The 20,850-nt window shown below is 46.4% G+C and overlaps 2 protein-coding genes across 18 annotated transcripts in view; one reads left to right on the forward strand and one right to left on the reverse strand.

Annotated features, from left to right (window-relative positions):
• The window catches only part of LOC107272855 (calcium uniporter protein, mitochondrial), a 14,792-nt gene extending 11,300 nt beyond the window's left edge, over positions 1–3,492 (forward strand). For both annotated transcript variants that reach the window (XM_015750446.2, XM_025090163.1), the window contains exons 3-7: positions 1,272–1,442; positions 1,618–1,736; positions 1,991–2,137; positions 2,288–2,491; positions 2,578–3,492. In XM_015750446.2, the coding sequence (XP_015605932.1) occupies positions 1,272–1,442; positions 1,618–1,736; positions 1,991–2,137; positions 2,288–2,491; positions 2,578–2,922 (986 nt within the window). In that variant the 3' untranslated portion in view covers positions 2,923–3,492. The remainder of the gene's footprint in view (positions 1–1,271; positions 1,443–1,617; positions 1,737–1,990; positions 2,138–2,287; positions 2,492–2,577) is intronic.
• A 1,469-nt stretch (positions 3,493–4,961) lies between these two features.
• The window catches only part of LOC107272848 (four and a half LIM domains protein 2), a 45,127-nt gene continuing 29,238 nt past the window's right edge, over positions 4,962–20,850 (reverse strand). For 10 of the 16 annotated variants that reach the window (XM_025090153.1, XM_025090158.1, XM_025090154.1 and 7 more), the window contains 5 exons: positions 14,006–14,206; positions 13,435–13,609; positions 7,333–7,502; positions 7,064–7,250; positions 4,962–6,921 (listed from right to left, as the gene is read on the reverse strand). In XM_025090153.1, coding sequence (XP_024945921.1) covers positions 6,764–6,921; positions 7,064–7,250; positions 7,333–7,502; positions 13,435–13,609; positions 14,006–14,206 — 891 coding nt within the window. In that variant the 3' untranslated portion in view covers positions 4,962–6,763. Of the gene's footprint in view, positions 6,922–7,063; positions 7,251–7,332; positions 7,503–9,543; positions 10,542–10,871; positions 11,005–13,434; positions 13,610–14,005; positions 14,207–14,529; positions 15,046–15,158; positions 15,309–17,330; positions 19,762–20,850 lie in introns of those variants that run through there. The other 6 variants (XM_015750413.2, XM_015750417.1, XM_015750418.2 and 3 more) reach the window with 6 other exon arrangements.

The raw sequence follows: 20,850 nt of genomic DNA on the forward strand, positions 1-20,850 counted from the left end.
GGGGGGGTGTCCTCTTCGTTAACAATGACCGCCGATGGTGTAATATAATGTGGAACGCAAGAGCGAGAAGAGTTCTGGGAACTATTCGCTTTATTTTTTCCTCTTTTCCCGAAAATAAGGATCAAACGTGTAGACACGACGCACTAGATGAGCCAGATTTCCGCACAAAAGTCGTAGATGCGCGCACGCGTTCAGTTAATTCTGTAGACACCATCGATAAGTGTGTTATTAACCGAACGAGATCCCACTGTCTACTGACATCTGAATTCTTCTAAGAGAGTTTCCGCTCGAGAGGACTTCCTTTCCATCCCTTCCATGCAGGTCTTGCCGAGAATAAGGTGCAAGCGTGTTTAACGCGAACATAACGGCTAGCCAATTGTCGGATGTTGCCGTTTCATTAAAAGAATTGTGCCGCTCGAGATTGAAAGATTCGCTGCCATTGGCGACTCCTACGAGGTGGCGAGGCCCGGAAACCTGAGGATTGCGTGGCTGGCATTCGTGGCACACGCGACCGCGTTTCCGCCGACTTTCGAATTGTTGAAGACATGAGCGATTGTGTTTAAAAGTCGGCCGAGACTCCCGCGTGGCTAATGTCATTTTCGCAGAGGAAATTAGCTGATTAACGAATTGCGCAAATCAGTAACGAAATAGGCGCTCCGCTTTATTCGCACCGAATGTCTATAATTCTAATGCTGATGAACGACATATGATTCCTGTAATCCCCTCACCTCCTCCCCATTACTTTGTCCTGTAGTTTCACTCTCTTTTACATTTTTGCTTTTATCCTTAAAAACGGTCGCATTATTTTAACTATATCCGAGCTAAGACTTGACTCTCAGCTTGTTACTCGGTTCCGACCTGCTTAACGTTCATACGAGCTTCAGCTTTGTACATTCTCAGCCATTCCATTCTCATCTTCGGCCAGTTCGAGCCACTACTCTTCCCATCTGCTCTCCACACTCTGATACCTACTTCATATCAATGTCTGCTAACCAGGTTGTGGCCTAGCTCTCGATTACGGCTGCATCACGCGAGCATTCTCACGGGAGCCTTGATGGTTTTTCCCTCCGACACTATAATCGCCACCATCGCCACCATCGCCACCATCACTCGGAACACTTTGACAATAAGTCCAAATCTATTCGCAATGTCATTATTAAACGGGAAATCTCATTGTCAGAGTCAATTACAACCAAGCCTACTGAATATCTCAATTTAATGTGCGAATTCCGGAGCTACATATGTGTCAAGCATTGTACCTTATCTTTCAGAGGTGAGTCTGGCTTATCACAAGGGTCTCCCGAGGATTACCGTGCCGTTGCCCTCTCGAAGAGAAAGATGTATCTTCACCCTGAAGCCAATTACGCACACGGTTGGGGACTTCATGGCCATGCTGAAGCAAGAAGATCGAGGAATCGATCGAGCAACGGTAACTACCCTAGGTGAGAACAGAAGACTCAGGATTTCTTCGACTTGCGCAGTACGTGCTTCGTGAGACCAACGTGTCCGGCGATTTACGGCCTTTTGGAATCGATTTCTCGCAAATAAGCTTAACGCTAAATATTATATTATCTCAACATTATCAACTCAAGTTGGACATTATCGCTCAATATCCAGATGGACTGAGAATAGCCGCAAGTAACACGATAGAGTCCTTGATCGAGGACGACTTTAAACTGATTATCAACGACAACGTTTATACGGTCACGCCGCCCCAGCATTCATCGCGCTCTATGGTAAGAACCAACTGCGAGTTAAGAACAGCCAACAGCTTTATCTGCCCTTTCTGCTTGACTTTTAACTTTGCTCGTCGCTCGCTTAACTCAACTTCGCAATATATCATCAATTAGAATTCCTCGTGAGACATCACGTGCTACACGTGCTACACTATGCTACGTCTACCATTTCTTTTCACGTCTTGCGAAATGTACCCTATTTTCCGTGACGATTTTCTTGAACATTGCTACGTCAGGTTTTCTATCATTTTCAGGAGGATATGGAAAAGTTGTCGGACGTGCAGACCTTGGTAGGACAGCTTTACGAATCTTTGCACGTGCGAGAACATAACGCAGAACTCGAGAGACAAGTCATAGCTCAACTGGAGGACATTAGGCTCGAGTTGGAGCCTCTCGAGCAAGTGAGTTCAAAAAGTATAGTATTGGTCAGTTGATCGGTTCCAGTAGGATCGTCATATTCTTAGAGTGCTCTTCCCGTTTTTCGTGCATCGCGTCTATGAGCCTTAAGTAAAAATCGTGTCTGTCATGAAAAAATGTTTTTGAATTTGCAGAAACGCTTGGAACTAGAAACCACTGCTGCGAGACGTGCCAATTTGTCAACGTGGGCTGGGCTTGTCATGATGTCCGTACAGTTTGGTGTTTTAGCCAGACTCACCTGGTGGGAATATTCCTGGGACATCATGGAGCCCGTCACATACTTCGTGACTTATGGCACAGCCATGGGTTGCTACATTTACTTTCTTCTAACGAGACAGGTGGGAACTTTTAATAAATCGCAGCGGCGTTTACCGTCCCGTAGCGAGACACTTAACTAAACCCATTCGATCGTCTTCACTTTTAGGAGTACATGCTGCCAGACGTCCTTGATAGGCGTCATCTCCTCGTTCTACATAAGAAGGCAAAAAAAGTCGGTCTGGACGTCGACCGTTATAACAGATTGAAGGACGAGGCCTACGAGCTCGAGACAATCTTGAAGGTAGTGCGAGGCCCATTGTGGTCGCAGAAGAACCTTATTGAGCAGAGACGTCGTGATAGGAGAAGTTCGAGTAATTCAAGATCACCGAGTTCATCGCCAAGTCCCAGTTCTAGTCCCAGTCCGAGTCCCGAAAGGAACGTGCTTGGAAAGAAGACTATTTCGAGTTCGTCGACACAGTCGCACCCGCTTAATACTGTTATACATTCATAATAAATATGGCGATCGAGTTGCTGCTGATACAACTTACGATGAGACTAGAATCGGCGTTAAGACGCTGCCGTCCAAGGGCAAGATACCTTCTATCGGCGAAGAGCGAGCTATAGAATGAATGCGCACCGTTAATATGAACCTTGTTTCAGGCTGCTTCGTCCCCAGCCTCTCGCGGTTGCTCCTCTTCGTTTCCCTCTAGATACAGCAAGCCGCGCTCACTGCCATTCGTCATTCTTCTTTATCGCTTTAAATTCGTACGCTGCTTATTATTTATACACTATCTTATCATAGCACAACCCTTTTTCGAGGTTCATACTTAAATATCTAACGTTTAAAATTGTTAAACTCTTCCATTTCTACCTACCTTTATCATTCAAGACATACGTACATCGAAATTATATAAATAATTAATAATAAGCTTTCCCCTTTTATCACGAGTATTTGAATCTCACGATCAATCACGAAGAATGGCATTTGACGTCTGTCGTTTCTGTTTGTATTTGCACTGTTAGACACTGATGTATATAATACAACACATGATTTCTATTGAATAAAACAATATTTATTAAGTTTCGGCATCAGCATATTATTAATTAGGAATATTATTAACCCTGATTGACTAATAGTGCGAATCAATTTTATGAGTTTTTAACGGTCAGTAATGGATGGAATCCGTCCATTCATCTCCGATCACCTCTTTCGTGCTTGTATAGGTTCTGATTTTTCGGAATTTTCACACGTTCGGGTTCTAATTTTTCCCGATACAATTGTCCGTAGAATACTATCTCCAGCCTCCGTCAAGTAGGGCTGCCAAAGTCCATCTTTCGGGAGGATGAATCGTGATAAAGTAGAGGACCGGTGGCGAAGAAGGCACGTGGCAACATCGGTAAAATCGGATGAAATCCTATGTGGAGGAAGTGGAGCTTCATGGAAGTTGGGCTCTCGAGGTCGAAGCTCCTTCCATTTTCCAATAGTGTATGATAGTGCAGCGTGAGAGGCGAGATTACGATCAAGTATAAAACACTATGCGACCCGGCGGATGTCCCCTCGTAAAATCGCCTGTTCGATACTTGGGAACAATGGATGAAAATGTAAGTATATTCTTCTGGAAGATGCAGCTGCAGCTGCCTTTTAAATATTGTAACGTAATTCTTTTCCTTAACTCGACACCGATAGCAAAACATCCGAGAAAGAACTATCTTCGAGAACCGACCTACGTTACCTTCGGCCGTCCATCCTTCGCTCATGCATCCGCAAGGCTCAACTCCGCCAAAATGAGAGCTCTAACGGAACCTATCAGAAGAGACGATAACTTAACGGATCCTCTTGATTTTTGGGGTCGCGTAAAATCAGCAAACGCAACTGGATGCACGAACGGAAATGCGTGGCCGCTCATGCTGCTAGGTTGAGCTCGAGAGGGTCGGAGTAAGAGTCAGGCAAATAGTGCGAGAGACAGAGAGCGGCGAATCGAGAACGTAACAGAACGAATCTGAACTGTCAAATAGAAATCCCTTCACCAATTAATAAATTGGGAGTACTCACCGGAGCTGGTGCAGCTGATCCGTGGAGGCCGAGAACTGCATCCAAAAGACACTCGGGTGGGCACTGCACTAAGGCACAGCACTGCACCTCCGGAACACTCACAGGAAATTCATAGAATTGCCTGGATATCGCGAGAGCAACGCGAGAACTAGACGAACGAGAACTTGCTACACCGTATAGAAAACACGGCTAGAAAAACTATAAACAGATAGCACGGGAGCGCGAGGTAGCACGTGACACCTCGGTCGGTGTCCCGAGACAGACTGCTTTGACAAAATAGTCAAATTTGAGAACTAATAATTCTGATTGGTCGAGATCCTTATACATTGCATTGGCATAACTATACAAATCAACCCGAGAGCGCAGCTTCTGAGCAGGGTGGCGACCGGAAGGGAACAAGAAATCGAGAACGTTATCCGTATCGGTAGCCGGAGCCGCCTTGGGACTGTCAATCGAAAAATCACGTCACAATATTTATACCAACTTCAAACACAACATTCGTTGTAAATAATTACATTTATTCCTTTATCAATTGTACAATATATAATAACAAGATAGATTCAATACAGAATGTGTTCAATATATCGTGTACTATTTAAAACGATTAGTATGTAAGTGTTTGTAAGAATATAAAGCGGATGTAATTTATTGGTCACGATAATATTAAGGTTTCTTCATATTAATTGCTTCTTTTTTTTTTTCCTAATTGCGTTATATATTTTTCATTTTTAGCGCATTGGATAACATCATGTCTTATATCATTAATTAATCACGTGTCTCGTGTGATTTGTGTGAATAAGGCCACAGATAGTTTGTCGTATGCACTCTTTTTGTCCCCTATGTTTTGTGTTTGTGTAGCGTCTCTTATGCGTGTTATTTGGGCGCGCGGCGAATGCTCGCGTGGGTAAGTGTAAGTGTGTAAGTGCAAGTGCGAGTGCGAGTGTTGGTGTGTAGGTGTAGGTGTAGGTGTAGGTGTAAGTGTAAGTGTAAGTGTAAGTGTAAGTGTAAGTGTAAGTCCGCGTGTGCTCATGTATGGTTTCATGTGTGTGTATGTACGTGTGCGTAAATATATGTTAAAAAAAAAGAGTGTAAATCATGATTCGTGCGAGCGACTATGAAGATGACTCTATTACTCTTCTATAAATAGCGGCAATTCTAGAAGATCCCGTCGAATCGCACGATCGACAGTTGGTAGGTACAAGACCATGCCAATACCGCATCTCTGAATGAGTTATCCCATAATTGACGCCGGTACATGTACTTTACTGATTACAGACCAATAGAGAGAAGAACATAAGAAACAGATCGAGAGGGCAAGATGCGAGTGAGAGAGAGAATAAAACAGAGAAAGAGAAGGAGAGAGAGAGAGAGAGAGAGAATCAGTTAAATAAAATATATGCATATAGAACTTTGTTTAAATATATACCATAGTCAATCCATGGGTAAAATTTGTTTTTCTTTTTGACAGATGGAAAGCAAGGAAAGCCTTAGCTATTTACACGCGGTAGTTCGTCAAATTACTAAAATATATGTTAAAAAAGAGACAAATACAATATATTTCAGTGCGAACCAATGCGCATGCGTAGTTTGTAACATAAATTTTATGAAGAACCACGTGTACCTTGCTAGTCGCTTAATTCAGTGTCTTCAAACTATCAAAAAAAAAAAAAAAAAAAAGCCAACACATTTTATTCGCGTACCGACTAACGTCACAACGCGCTGTCGCAACGAATATTCTCGCGAAACGGTCAGTGCCGAGTTATTGATTCTTGAGGTATGATCTATAAGGCATTCGTGTTGTTTCGATCGACTCTGACGCTTTACGACGAGACTTTGAGGAGTATCGCACCCGACAGGCGATGAATCACATTATTATTTGTTAGAATTCGTAATGTCGCACAGATAATAACTAATTGCAATACAAGTGACAGTTACACTTTATACCGTAGACTCTGCCGTTGATTGTTAAATTGCAAGTAACTCCTAGAAAGCTGCTCGGATACAGATCGGCGTTCGATCTAATATGAGATTAAAGAAGAATTAAAATTTTCGTTACAACACTTGGATGCAGGTAAGCGTGTCTCCTCGCAATTTTCGTAGGTCTGATGTGAATGATGGTGTCCTTCGTTTAAGTAGTCGACTGAAGAGGGACGAGGAGGAGGACGAGGGTTGGCGGTGACAAAGGCGTATCTCAAAGGGCACAAAACGGTAGCGAGGATACGTGGTGATCCTGGGCTTGAGGCTGCATTGCTCCAGCCAAGTACCTCTGATCCTTCCATCCTTCCATCCTTCCTTCTTCTTACATGAGCTTCTGCTTAGCGCACTCGGGACAAATGATGTCATCGCCGTCCGTAATGAAGCCACGACCAACCAAGGAAGTCCTGCATCCGGCGCAGATAAAGCAATCATTGTGCCAGTGTCTATCCTCGAAGGATATGAATCGCGTGCCGCCAATACCTAGAGCATCGTAAATCTTCAGTTTTAGAATCCTGCCAGAAAATTGACTCGAAAGTCAATTGTAACGTAAGGGGTAACGTGAGTCTTTGGGAGTGTAGAGTGTAGAGTGTAGAGTCGATTAGATGCAAAAGGGAAGACCCACCGGTGATCGGCTTGGTGCAGGCGGTGCACCTCTTGGCGAAGAGCTCCCCGAAGCAGTCGGCGCAGTAGGGCTTCTCGTCGCGAGAGGTAAATCGTTGACCAGCCAAGGAGGTGCTGCAGTTGCTGCAGGTGAAGCAATCTCTGTGCCAGGGCTCGTTTTTGTAAGTGACGCCGCCACTGGTGATGATCTGGAAATATAAAGATGGCTCATGGTCCAACTGCTCGTTATGTCGGAGCAACATGAGCAACCTCCACGTCGCTCCTTCCTACCTTATTGCACTTGACGCAGCGGGTTGCGAACTTGTCTTCGTAACATCCGGCGCAATAAATTTCCTGTTCGCGCGGAATGAAGCTCTTCGTTCCGATGGGATTCTTGCAAACGACACAGCAGAAGCACTTCTCGTGCCACTGTCTCGTCTTGTACTCCATCTTCTTGGTACCTGCCGACAAATAAAGACACATTCCAGTGCTTCTGATTCCTTAACTTCCTCTTGCGTCTTCCTTTAACATTTAGTATAATTTAGCCCATGCAATACCCACAATATGGGCTCTTCTTACAACTTTTGCCAAACTTTTCTAAAGATAAGTATTGTCATTCGAAAGCAAATCGATCGCATCCTTGTCTTCCTCTCCTTCCAGCCTAGGCCATTGCTTCTAGAAAAGGAGCGAGTCTCGTACCATTCGGTACTGGCTGAAAATTCGTGATTCGCGCAACTGGATGAGGCGATGATTCATGGGTAGAATCCGCAATGCGGCATCAAAACGTCTATATTTTAATACTCTAACATTTAAGCGTATAAAACCGTTTTGTAAAAATTCACTTTGCGACCATAAATAAATGTGAAATTTTTTTTTTTGGATCCGCATCAAACGCATCTAGAAAAGAAGTATGTGAAATATTAGATATTGCATGGCTCGACGATTTGGCATTGTCATGAAATTCTAAGAAATTCCCATGTTAGGAGCAGCTGAAACGTGGGACGTCGCTCTCCATTAACGGGTTATGCTAATCGAATACGTCATGCGCCGAGAAGGCGATTAGATGTGCGTTCGCAAAGTCCGATCAGCAGGACGCACGACTATTTAGCACGAGATAGTAAAGTAAATTGATGATCTCGCGGACTACGTGCACTAGGTGGACGCGGCCGACTGAAAGCGGGTGGCCGAAATAGCGAAGAGCACCGCCGTGTGTTACTCTGCGCACGCTCGGAACTAACTCTGGGAACTCGTGGGAAATTCAAGTGTGAGCAGCTTTGAGCAGCTGATGGCCCGAAAGTACAATTAATAAGCCGGTAAGGAAAATTTGCCTAGAAACTCTTAAGACTGACTGGTTACGTCTGACTATGCGAAAGCGGTGAGCCCCTCTTTGGGGAATTGCCTTATGATTACTTTCGGTTATGTCACTGGCTATTTTGGTGCATGACTGCGCACTCGCCATTCCGAAGGATGATCTAATGAAAAGATCGGCTTAAAAGTTGCTACGAAACGACGGAGAAGGAGAAGGAGAAGGATCAGGAATGAGGAGACTATCTGTTAGTTGTTGTTCTTTTCGTAGGGATTTTTATCGGCAAGCGTCTCTTTCTCGCGCACGCAGATGGTTCTTACGCCCGCTCGTGTGACTCAAGAGAGACGGAGTGACGTCACGAGGTCCAAGCTACCTCCGTATATGTATAAACTGTTGGATGGGCCAAGGTCTCGGTGTAGCAATAACTTAATGTATTGCGGCAAAAAAAATGACTCGCATGCTGTATACATGTATAACTTAAGACTGACGCGACTCGAGTAACGATCGATCGATCGATCGATCGATGGATCGATCCTACGAATCTCGAGAATAAGCGGAATATTGACGGATAGCCGTGCCACGATGGATGCGATGGATAAATGCGAAGAGGCATAGATGGTCGCGGCTGTCGATGGAACGTGAAATCGGCAACCGGCGTGCAGTGGCGCGCGGAATGGCCTGCAGCCATGAAAGTTTACGCCGCTGGAGTCGACATGAGTCACATCTAAATATACAAGAAAACTTCAAGTAATGTGCGTCTTGACCTACGTGAACGTTCGTGATTCGCGTGGCCATTAGGCCAAATCATTTATACTTCAAGACATTGGAGAATATTAATATCGAAGGATGGTGTGACGAGGAGATTGACGCCACTGACAGGCCGTCACGCGGTTGGCGAGTTTAGCGAGCTTAGCGAGCTTAGCGAGCTTAGGGAGCTTACGGGTCGCTATGCTCGCTATGCTCGGTATACTCGCTATACTCGCAAATGGTAACGATCCTATCCACATAAGGATACGTGACTCTGTCAATGCATCAGGACGAATGCGCTCATCCGGAGTCAGTAGGTTAGTGGTTTCGCGCTCTATCTCGGCCCAGATCTGGATGGCTGCGCGCACGTCTGATCTTGAGGCAATAAGGATGGAGATGTTGGGGACGGGGGGAGGATAAAAATAAGAACAGATGCACCATCGATTCACCTGGTTCAGCCATTTTCGGATCGCCCAATAAGCACTCTTTGCCGAGGCAACATCGAAACTTCGAATCGCCCTCCATTGGAAACATACTGAATATCGCGACGTCCTCGTCCTTCTCTTTAGCTCTTTTGATCCTCTCCTCGCCGACAGTCTTCGTCTGAAGATTCAGCCGGTTTGCCAACCGATCGCTCAGAGCGTCCGTCGCCATCTTTTACGATCGAAACTGAATTTAATGTGTGTGGCGACAGGCGGTCCTTCTATTCGAGAATAGAAGTTCAAAGGTTCGTCACAATTGGCACGACAAACAATGTCCAATCCGATTCTCGCTGCCGTCGTTCAACACACCACTTTATGTTAAAACGCATAAACTAAGTACACCGGAGCATTTTGATTAATCGATCGCGGTTTGCCACTTGAATGAAAACTGTCAAATTAGGAGAATGAAATCTGAATGAAATCTGAATGAAATCCGGAGGAAATCCGGAGGAAAGGAAGGCTGGAAGGTCGCCTTCAAGCACCTCGAAGACCGAAGTGACGGTCGCGCCTCTCAAAAGTCGGGTTATCAAAGTGACGGGAGATTCCGATTGACTTTGATCCGCACTGTTTTTCACTTGGCGAGTGGCGCATCGAACGCGCGGCGCTCGTCACATATCAGGATAGAATCGGTTTACATTTCCCGTACTGCGACGTATATATTCTGCGACCAATGAACGATCAACCGAGCGTATATTCTTCAAGAACACGTCACTTGCCACTGTATCTACCACTGTATCTCGCAGCAGACAATCGCGCTGCCAGTTTATTGCGAGCTCGAAACTCTTTAAAACGCGTCCAGGTTGCGTCTCAAGCGATAATCAAGTAACCTCAGTAAAACCCGAACGACCAAACGACCAAACGACCAAACGACCAAACGACCAAACCCAATCGATCGAGCTGCCGTGTGCTCAATATTCGCGATAAGCGAACGGACTATATTAATTGGCCAACGTCAAGATTAAAGGTAGCATCTATATCTGCCCGATAAAATGAGGATAAACACCGATGATAAACTTCTCGCGTACTTGTTAGTTTGTTAAGTTGCGCTGTCTCTCCTGCGCTGGCTCCGGTGTCTCTCAAGGAAAGTCAATTGAAATTAGCGCTCTTCGAGTCTACAGGGCGAACGGCAATGCAGCTGCAAAGATGGACGCTTTATTTGAAAAGATTAGCAAATAAGATTCTCACGAAACTATGAAAAATGTTGCGCCCTTCCAGAGGGATCCGCCTAGATCTACGTTCAAGTGGCAATGATCGAACAATTAAAAGGCTCGTTGATGCGTCGAGGGATCCTTTACCACGTGTCAGTTTGACAATCGATCAGAAGCGAATAGTCTGTTGAGTTTAAGAAAGAATCGAACGCAAAAGTATAAAGGGAATCGGTATCGGTGCCAGACGCGATTGGCACGAAGGCTTCCGAGCTACTGAGCCTCAATGTTCAACTGAACAGCAACGAGGAACGAGCAGCGAGCAGGCGCAATATAACATACAATATTATATGGTGATAAGTCGCTTGCTTGCTCTATAGTCATAGGAACTGTCATTGTGTCACCGGAAGAAGAAGCATTCTCTCTCTCTCTCTCTCTCTCTCTCTCTCTCTCTCCTCCTACTCCTCCTCATCTCCGGAGGGACAATTTTCACCTGACTGCAGACAAATTTCGGCGAAATCTCCCGAATCGGGGATCGAGACTCGAAAATAAAAAATCGCTGGCCTATTTCCTGCCGCCGATCGAGACGCAGTGAAAGTCTACCATGGAAGACAGTGATCCTTCAGGCTAGGGAGAGTGCTAAATCCATCCCCGCAATCTTGGATCTATGACCTTCGCAGTTAAACCGCATGACCCACATCTCGGGCTGCAAGAAATTAATTTCGTTAAATGTTCCCGTCTTACAACTTGTTAGCGTAGGCTCTTTATTGAGTATGACTCTTCGGGACGGCCAAAAGTTTCCTCCGATCTAGCTTAACCTCGCGTGAGGCACACGCAGCGACATGTTAATCCTCCAGCTTCTGCTTTTTCCGTAAACGACATACGAAGTAAGCACACTTTGAGAAAGTTACTGAGTCATGGCGAAACGGAAAAGTGGCCATTTTACAAAGAGGGAAATTAAAATGGCTAGGAAAGGGTGTAAGTCTAGGCGCGGAGTGCGCTCCCAAGTATTCTGTAAATTTGCGGGCCGAGCTGCCGTTATTCTTCTTATTGTTCCGAGTACACATGTAGTACACGTCACGCTCGGATGAGAAATCTGGTAGCTGAGGTAAGCCGCTGAGCTATCGAAAACGTGGGCGATGGACGCATAACGCGTGGGCCATCCTGCCCCGTGCCCCGTGCCCCGTGCCCCGTGCCCCCTACCATCTTCTATCTTTCATCTTTCATCTTTCATCTTTCATCTTCCATCTTCCAGCGCTCGACGTTCAGCACCCATTATGCGATTGACCTTAATGAAGTAGACTGGACTGCCTCACTTCCCCTTGGGATTCACAAATCTTTTGCGCGTGGATTAAAAACTCGGAACCGGCATGTACGTAATTGTCAGCCTATATTTAATTAATTTCTCACGCTATCCCTAGTTGTCTCTCTCTCTCTCTCTCTCTCTCTCTCTCTCTCTCTCTCTCTCTCTCTCTTTCTCGTAACGTGCGCGAGCAACACGCACACCTCGTCGCTTCTGTATGGATGGACAGGTGCGAAGTGTAGGCCTATAGTGTCGCCAAGTGAATGTTCAATTCGTGGACGGCGATGCTTTCATTTTATTCCACTTGTTTGGATTCGAATTTGTACTTTGAATGAACAAACGAAATTTCTTACGTGACTGTCATTCTACGCGCTTCAATGTTCTATAATAATTCTTTCTATTTCATTTTTCTACCTTCGGTTCTGCTTTTAAGGCTGTGTTCAGCGACTCTATGTGCGAGCGCACACGTAGATGGAGTGATGACGTCGGAGGGGAGAAAAACTTAACAAAAATCAATCTCCTTCGTTTTCCATTGTTCCTCAAGATATTAGCTGAGCCACCCTCCTTACGTGCTCGGGAACCAAGGTCATCTTCGTTTAGGTGTACAGAGTGTCCAAAAATAAAAATAAAAAAAAATCTTGGGAAATCAGGCAGATACAGTGAAGGCCCAATGGTCATTTTAAGGTTATTAATGGTTATTAATGGTTATTAAAAGAACTGACTCTTCGTGAGTGGCAATCTCGAAAGCAAGGCTTTTGTGAATTTCGAATCAAGGTGATCCGGCTTCTTTCCCATATGTCGAAGCGGCTGATCGAATACTTTGACGCATCAATGGAAATCGAAGGGGAAAGATGGTTGTAAAGCTTTTCTCCCTTCTGACGTCATCACTCGGGTAACACGTGCACCCTTAGAATAGCTTAAGAGCAGCGCTAATAAATGAAAGCTTGCAGTTTAATGTTTATTTTTTTAAATTCTGGGCTGAAGGACCAGAGAATCGTGCGACTTTGAAATGGCACCAAAGCAAATGCCAATTCTCGAAAAGCTGCAATCCGACTTGGAATCAGAGAGTGGGCGGTAATTGTCGAGTGTCTGGCATCGCGACCTTGACTCGCTTACCTTAACAAGAGGCGACCGAAGCGAGATCCATTTATCGCTGCTACCCGACGCGGCCTCCTTTTCGTATACTCTAATACCCTCTCGCTTTCATACTATCGCGCGATTAGGGCTTAGTCGAAAACGTTCGTGTAAAAATACATCTTAGAGATATCTATAGTCAGCTCCGCTTGTAAAAATAAAGTCCGTCACCTGGCCACATCCTTATCATAGGTTCGTCCTTATCACAGTTGTACAATCCTAGGTGCAACTTCGTATTTATACTCTTTAATGAAAAGTTTAGAGTTTGGAACCTACCAGCACGAAAGATTTCGCCGCAGCCGTCGCAGCGGCTGGCAAACTGAGCGTCGTAACAGTTGCCGCAGTAGATCTTGTCGAGCTTACTTCCGAATTGCTTGTCCACCAGGGAGACTCTGCACTTGTTACAGAGGAAGCAAGCCTCGTGCCAGTGCTTATCCTTGTACGAGAGATCCTAAATAAAAGAAGCGTCGAATTTTAGTTTCTTTCCATAATAGTCGATCGCTCTCAAGGGATCGACCTTAAGTTAAGATCGACGTTAAAGATACGAGAATGCATTTAGACGAACGTAATGGAGAGAATCTAGAAGCGTGCCAAGAGCGCGGGAACTCATGAACCAGCGTAGCAAAGTGCGTAAATCGTTAATGATAGGACGTGAATCCGCGAATCCGCGAATCCGCGAATCCGCGAATCCGCGAATCCGCGAATACGGTTCAAGAGGCTGTTACGAAGGCCCCGCTAATATGGTCGGGCTATTTTTAGAAGTGACCGACTTGGCTGACTTGGCCAACTTGAACTTTTATCCTACAAGCTGTTGCTTAAAATCGTCGTAGGTTCACTTGTTACTCACTTTCGAATCAATGCCGATGATCTTATTGCACTCCTCGCATGCATTCGCGAAGACACTCTCGTAACACTTGATGCAATATGGATGTTCATCTCTGAGGACGTAGCGTTGACCAGTTAGCGACTCGTCGCATTGCCAACAGCAAAAGTGTCCACTGTGCCAGTCCTTGTTCATTGCCTTCGTGTATTCTCCGCTGAAAATCAACTGAAACAGAAATACGCGACATCGTCAGCCAGACTAATTGGAACACTGACTTGGGCTTGCTCATTGGCAGAAAGGTATAGCGTAGCTAGATAGATCGAAAGAGAGAGAGAGAGAGAGAGAGAGAGAGAGAGAGAGCCAGATAAAGTGTAAAGGAGATGCAGAAAAACATGAAATTTTCTCTTTGCTGCAACAAGTGCATATACGCTATGCAAGTCGTGCACTGGTTTTCTGGTTCACGCATTCTCTAAAAAAAAACACGTGTCACGCTCCCTCCTGAGTGCACTGAGTCCTTGCCTTCTTTACGCTCTTAATGAAATATGTACCTTGAGTGAATGATGTTGTATGTGCTGGCTGAGTATATGTATGCGTTCGATACATTCGTGACTCTAATAAACTTAGTAATTTCGTGAAATTGACGAGTATCGAGTGGATAGACTCGCTACTGCTATACAGATGGAGTATACCTGGAGTGCCACATATTGGGAATTGTTCGAGAGTCGATTTTAAATGCAACCGTTTCCTTCATTTTCTCATAATTCTTGGCTTTGCTCATTAAAAGGTGTGTCTATGAAAACCTTATTGTTTTGAGAATGAAATTGAGGTAAATATGTACAAGTATGAGAAGAGTGTGGGGAGGAGAGGGGAGGGTGGGAAACGATCGACGGAGACCTCCTCCATCGAAGATAATCGATCAACATACAATTCTCAAATATGAGTTGCTCAATTTTCGCCAGTCGACGCGTTTATTCGCAAGCACAAAGTTGGCACCCAAGGTATAAAAGGGTAGCGAGGAGAGGCCATTGGACCATTGGACGGATAAAATAAAGAGTTGGAACGAGGTGGGGCGGGAGACAATGAGGATGACGGCGAGGGAGAGAGAGAGAGAGAGAGAGAGAGAGAGAGAGAGAGAGAGAAGAGAAGAGACGCCGGTTTATCTTCAGCCAGCACATACTCTTCGATGGCGTTGTGGTTGTTCTGGGTGCTGTCGACCTCCGTGATGGTAACTTCGGCATTCTGGTCGTGACTCTCCCTACGTTTGGTGGTCTTCTTCACTTTGCGAACTTTACGTTCGGTGGTCGTGTACACTACACTGTCTACATCCGCCATTGTCTTGGACTATAAGAGAAATTGCCGCGCGAATGTATTTTACGGGTGCAAAAGTGCGAAAGTGCGAAAGTGCGAAAATGCGAAAATTACTGAACGTAAGGAAGTCTCAAAAAATAGGAGCTTCGAACCGCCGCGTCCCTTTCGAGTTTGCGAACTGACTGAAATCTAGGATCGGATCCCTGGGCGTCATATCGGGATGCTATTTTCGGCATCCCGACGACTCCAGAAACACGCGCCCCCTCCTTCCTAACCAGTGCAGTGTGCCGGGTGCAACTTTTATATGCCTATACCTTCGTGATATCTTTCGCGAAACGCACGGAGCACACAGCACGCAGCACAAATTCTAATCGTTCCAAGTTATTTTTGGTGATTCAGTTCCATTCACGGTTAGGCCTCCTGCTTCGCGCCGATCGGATACTCTTCGCCTTCGGTCTCCTCCGTCGACTCGTACGGACGCCAGAAGGAAGAATTAGATAGACACCCGCGCATCCTGTTCAATATGCTCAAAGAGACAGACGACACGTGGCAACCGCTTGGATCCTGTGTCCTGCGAGGGCTCGCTTTTATTCTCTGGGCAAGAGACCTTTTTTTTTGGAAGGCCTCATCAGCAGGAACATATCAGCGACACACGAGCATTGGAATGCATTGTTTGACACTTTTGAAAGTTTGAAAGTTGAAAGCCTTATGTGAAAATGCTAAGATCTTCCTTTCTATTTTTGTGTCACCGCGCGCAGTAAACTCCTTCAGCTTATGCGAGAGGCAAGAACGAGATGATAGATAGAGATAGAGAGAGAGAGAGAGAGAGAGAGAGAGAGAGAGAGAGAGAGAGAGAGAGAAACTCTGGGCTTTAAAATTGGGCGGCGGTGTAAGAAGCCGCAAGTTTTTCACACTTCACCAAAGAAGAGGGCGGAAGGCATCAGGCCGTGTGACGCAAACTGCTAATGCTAGATGCTGCGATTGCTTGACCGGTTGCCAAACAGGTGGTTCCTGCTTCGCTGAAGAATCGTCGACGGAGCTTTCGAAAAATAGCATTAAGAAATAGAGAATTGGTTGTGGGGAAGACAGGCTCTCGGAATTTTTCGCACCTCACCAATAAAGTATTTACGCGGGACGGATAGAAACGGATCGAAAAACGCGAACCCGAGGAACCCGAACCCGTTTTGCTTAATGACATGTCGCAATAACGTTCGAGCGTTCCGGAGGAAGCGAGGCAAGTCCATCCCGTGTAAATTCATAGTAAACAAAACGAACGTTAGAAAGTTGAGCATCCAGCTGCAGTTGGGCGTCGGTGTTCAATCGAACTTCAGCTATCTCTCTGCTTCCGAAACATTGGAATTCCAGCAAGTTATTCCAAGGCGTGTCTCACAATCATACGACGTGTCTTTAATGCTTGCGTTTGTGCACTGAGAAAAATATCGTCCCTGTTTACTTCGCATGCTGGAAATTGCCAAGAATTTTGGCTCAGGGTGGTAATTCGATATCACGAAGAAACACGTGAATAGAGCTATCTCTCTTTTAAAAAGTCGCACGGCAATTGGGAGCGCAGCTCGTTGCATTGGCAGTTGTATAAAAATTCACAAGAATAAGAAACATTAAGGTCGCTACTTTTTGGAGAGACGTGTAATTTGTAAAAATGTAAAACGAGGATGCGTAGGGTGATATTGCGAACGAGTCAGAGATTGATATTTTGGGCGAAGCAGCACTTGGACCGCCCAAGGCACACGGCACATGGCACACGGCACCAACGCGAGCAGCGCACAACCTCGCCTCTACGCATCTACGCATCTACGCATCTACGGATCTCAAGCGTCTCAAGCATCTTTTGCCGCCGCCACGCGTGCAGCAGCCAATGCCCGCTTTTACTCGCACATTATTATTTCGAGCCTGATTCCTCCCTCAAGCCTGATAACAGTGATAACATAATTCCCAAAAGGTCCTAACACGTCTGCAAATTCTTAGTGAAAAATGATAGACACGATTAGCGCACACAGATATCTATAGAAAGTCTTTCGATTACCCAGAATGCTTTGTTCAACTCGCTATCGGGTCGACGGCACTCATTGTTCAACTTCCCGGTCGACGATGATCTCGATACAGGAAAGCTACCCTCGTCGGCATCGAGAAACTCATCCTCCGTCCCGTCCTCCTTCTTAAGAGACGTTCCCCACCTGTTTCTTACTTCTCCTTCGTTTTCGTTGTCTTCTTCCTCATGAGCATCGTCTTTACATGCGACTCGTCGGCCTTCCGAATGTGCGACGTAGCCTTTCACCGCCTCGTAATCATTCTCATTAGCTTCCCTGAAACGCGACACGTTGGGAGGCAGTTTCGTGCTCTGGGTTTCTTCAAAGGACGGAATCGCGTTGCCCATCCAAACGACGTTCATCCAATCAGCGTCCAAGGCGTCATCCTGCGCTGTCGTCGCTTTTCCATTTGGACGCTCTCCTTTTAAGGATCTCCAGGACGATTTCTTCCTGTACGTCAGATCCCCTTTACTCCCGGAGGCGATTGCCCCATCGCACACATAATGCTCCTTCGTGCCCTGATCGTCGAAGCTAGTTTGCACCTCGACCGAGAAGCTCTCTTTGCTATGAGACCTGGAAACACTTGGGCTGAGCGGAGGCGACGTATTCGTCGACTCGTCACGCATGGAGTCCCGATTGGCCGTCTGCACGGAAATATCGGACTTGCGTCTTTCCGGTTCCCTTTGTCGCCTTGACTTTCTCGTTGACGTCAGGTTCTCGGCAGACTTGCTGACGTCGGCGTTTCGCGACTTAAGTCGCGTAGCCTTTCGCAGTATCGTTGTCGACTGTTTCGACGATTTCGAAGACTTGGACGGTTCGGCAACTCGCGCGCGCCCCTCGATCAGCAGGGACGCTTGTTCTTCCGGTTCCCAGTAGAATGGCTCACCCTGGACTTTTCCATAGCATATTCGTTCTTCGTTCTCTTCCGACAAATGCGTCTGCACGTGATCCCCAAGATTCGTGGAGCCATAATAGCCGTGTTGGGCCCTCGAAGACGGAGCTGACGGAGCTGACGGAGCTGACGGAGAGGACTGAGAATGAGAATGAGAATGAGAGGACGTGGAGCATTGCGAGGACAGAGAGGAGGAGGAGCTCAGAGAGTTCAGGCTCGCTGCTGGCGGTAGCTTGTCGAAGGATTCCCGCGTAGGAGCTTCGTTTCCCGATTCGTTCTCGAAAGAGCTTCCACGCTCCACGGAGGAATTCGAGAGGGAGCTGGACCTCGAGATGTCTTCGCCGAGAGCGAACGGTATGGGCGTCGGTATTCGGACGTACTTGTCGACGGGAGGCGAAACCAGGAGAAGTGGGAGAGAGGAGTCCTCGAGACCGAGGGCAGAGTCAGGTCTGGAGTCGTCGAGGACGTAGCCGGTGCTGCAGTCCGAAAGGGTCCCATCGTCAAAGTCTTCGTCGAGGGAACGCAGCTCGCTCTTCACTCTCAGGCCGTACTCGTGAAGATTTTCAAGCTTCCGGATGGCGCCCCGCGACAGCTGGACGTTGCGAGCAACGTGACTGCAGCTGCAGAGAGAATTCTGCGAACTCAATCTTTCGTATCTCGAGCCATGATAAGAGAGACACGGTGCCGCGGGAGGATGGAGGCTGCTCTTGAGATCGTCTTTGATCTTTCGCAAACAGGCAAGAAGTTCGAGTATGCCGACGCATCCTATCAGCGCGGAGAACAGTAGCCCCATTGTCACGTGTAGGATACGATTGATTTCAATTGCACCCATATACTCTTGCACTTCTGCCTATTATCTTTTATTAATCCGTGTCCTCTTTCATCGACGAGAAAAGGTAAAGCGTGAGACCCGGCTTCTCTCGTGTCGAAGTTGGCGGCTGCCCGATCGAGCGGATTACAATTTCGTCCAACTATATATTAACAAACTATGTAATTTGATTTCGCGAATTTCCCTCAGGAAGAGAGTCTGGAGGTTGAGCAATTTTGCGGTCTTCGGTCTTCAGCCCAAGAGCATCGTGAGGTCGCGGCCGAAGGTAAGGGTGGTAAGGGTGGTAAGGGTGGTGAGGGTGGTCAGGGTAGTGAGGGAGGGAAGGGAGGGAAGGAAGGACTCTCGTGAGTCGTTTCTTAATCTTTTCTGCGACATCGAAGCTCCTCTCATTGGTAAATTAAGTAAAAAGGTTGATCGAGGAAGGATCGGCTGATGACAAAACGATTTCGAAAATATCTCGGAGAGACACAAATTCCCGGAGGTTGGGCGGCAACGCCTGTCGGAAGCACGAGGTCACATGATCGGCGCAACACCAGACTTTAGGTACTCATTCGAGCTGTGTAGCCTGCTGGACGACTATCCCGCACGTACATCTAGTACATCTAGCCCGTATACGGCAGCACTCTGGTCCTTTATCTTCCAACGAATCCCGAGATTGAGTTATCCATACCGACGGAGCGCCGATAGTACACTGTTTTATTTTATGCGAGCAAACCGAGCTCGGAAACTGTGCTTGTTGGCCGTTATGTCGCTTAGCTTGACGACGGACCCGGCCGAAGGCTAAACTTAGACGCCCCAAAGTCCCTGGACGCAAATCGTGTCCTTAATGCACGCTCGGCGATCGATGAGGCCCTGATAATTAAATTAAATTACGATGTTCTTGGCACTTTTGGCGCTCCTAGCGCGCATCTAACTCTTGGCAACGCGCCACTGGCCCTCGTTTTCACGTATGCCATTCGACCTCTTAAAATCCTCATTTTCCTCTTCCATTCCTCCTTAACTCTTCGCAATCTTCCGATTGCGAGTCAAATCTTCTATAGGGCACGTCGGATGACATAATAATCAACAAGAATGCAGCAATACCTACATGTGTCGCTGTGACGACTCGAATCCTAAGTCATTCACATCACAAAGTCCTCCGATACTTGCGCACGAGCTTTATCACTGGTTGAACGTATAAAGATTCTTTTTCCAAGCAATAACGCACACGTCTCTTATCGTTTCGCCTTTATCTCGGCCCTGCGATCTACTTGGTTCATAAATTTTCAAGAAGCGGAGAGCAACATCAAGAGAAGACTACGCCGATACGTCTTTAGCCATTATTTTTTTTTTTTTCTTTTCTTTCACGATATCAATAAGACGCCTCAATTAGGTGCTCCTTCGTTATATCGCGTGTATAGTCGGTAGATGCGCTTGTTCTCTTCGCACCTGTACGAAAGAGTGATCCCACTGCCAATTATTGGCACGTCGCAGTCGTGAAAGAATATATGGATGAATGTGTCCTTTCAATGCCAGCGCCAAGAGACACTAAGAGGCTTGCCGAATCGTCTCTTTAGGCCTGTGGGCGCAGAGGTCCCTAATGAGAAGGCGACGGAACAATCCCAAAGTTATTTTCGTCGATGATCAAGGATTCGCTTTGCGCAGTCCAAGTCGCAGGCACTTGCTGCTCTGGACGAGCCTCACGTGTGTGTGTGTGTGTCCTTTTCTATTCCTGGAAATAGTTGCCCAAGACAACGCGACATTCCCAAATGAGATCCTTCGAGTTGACAAAGGTCAGGACGATGCCCCCCCCCCC

This window comes from Cephus cinctus, unplaced genomic scaffold (assembly GCF_000341935.2).
Source record: "Cephus cinctus unplaced genomic scaffold, Ccin1 Ccin1_scaffold1303, whole genome shotgun sequence".
Lineage (NCBI taxonomy): Eukaryota > Metazoa > Arthropoda > Insecta > Hymenoptera > Cephidae > Cephus > Cephus cinctus.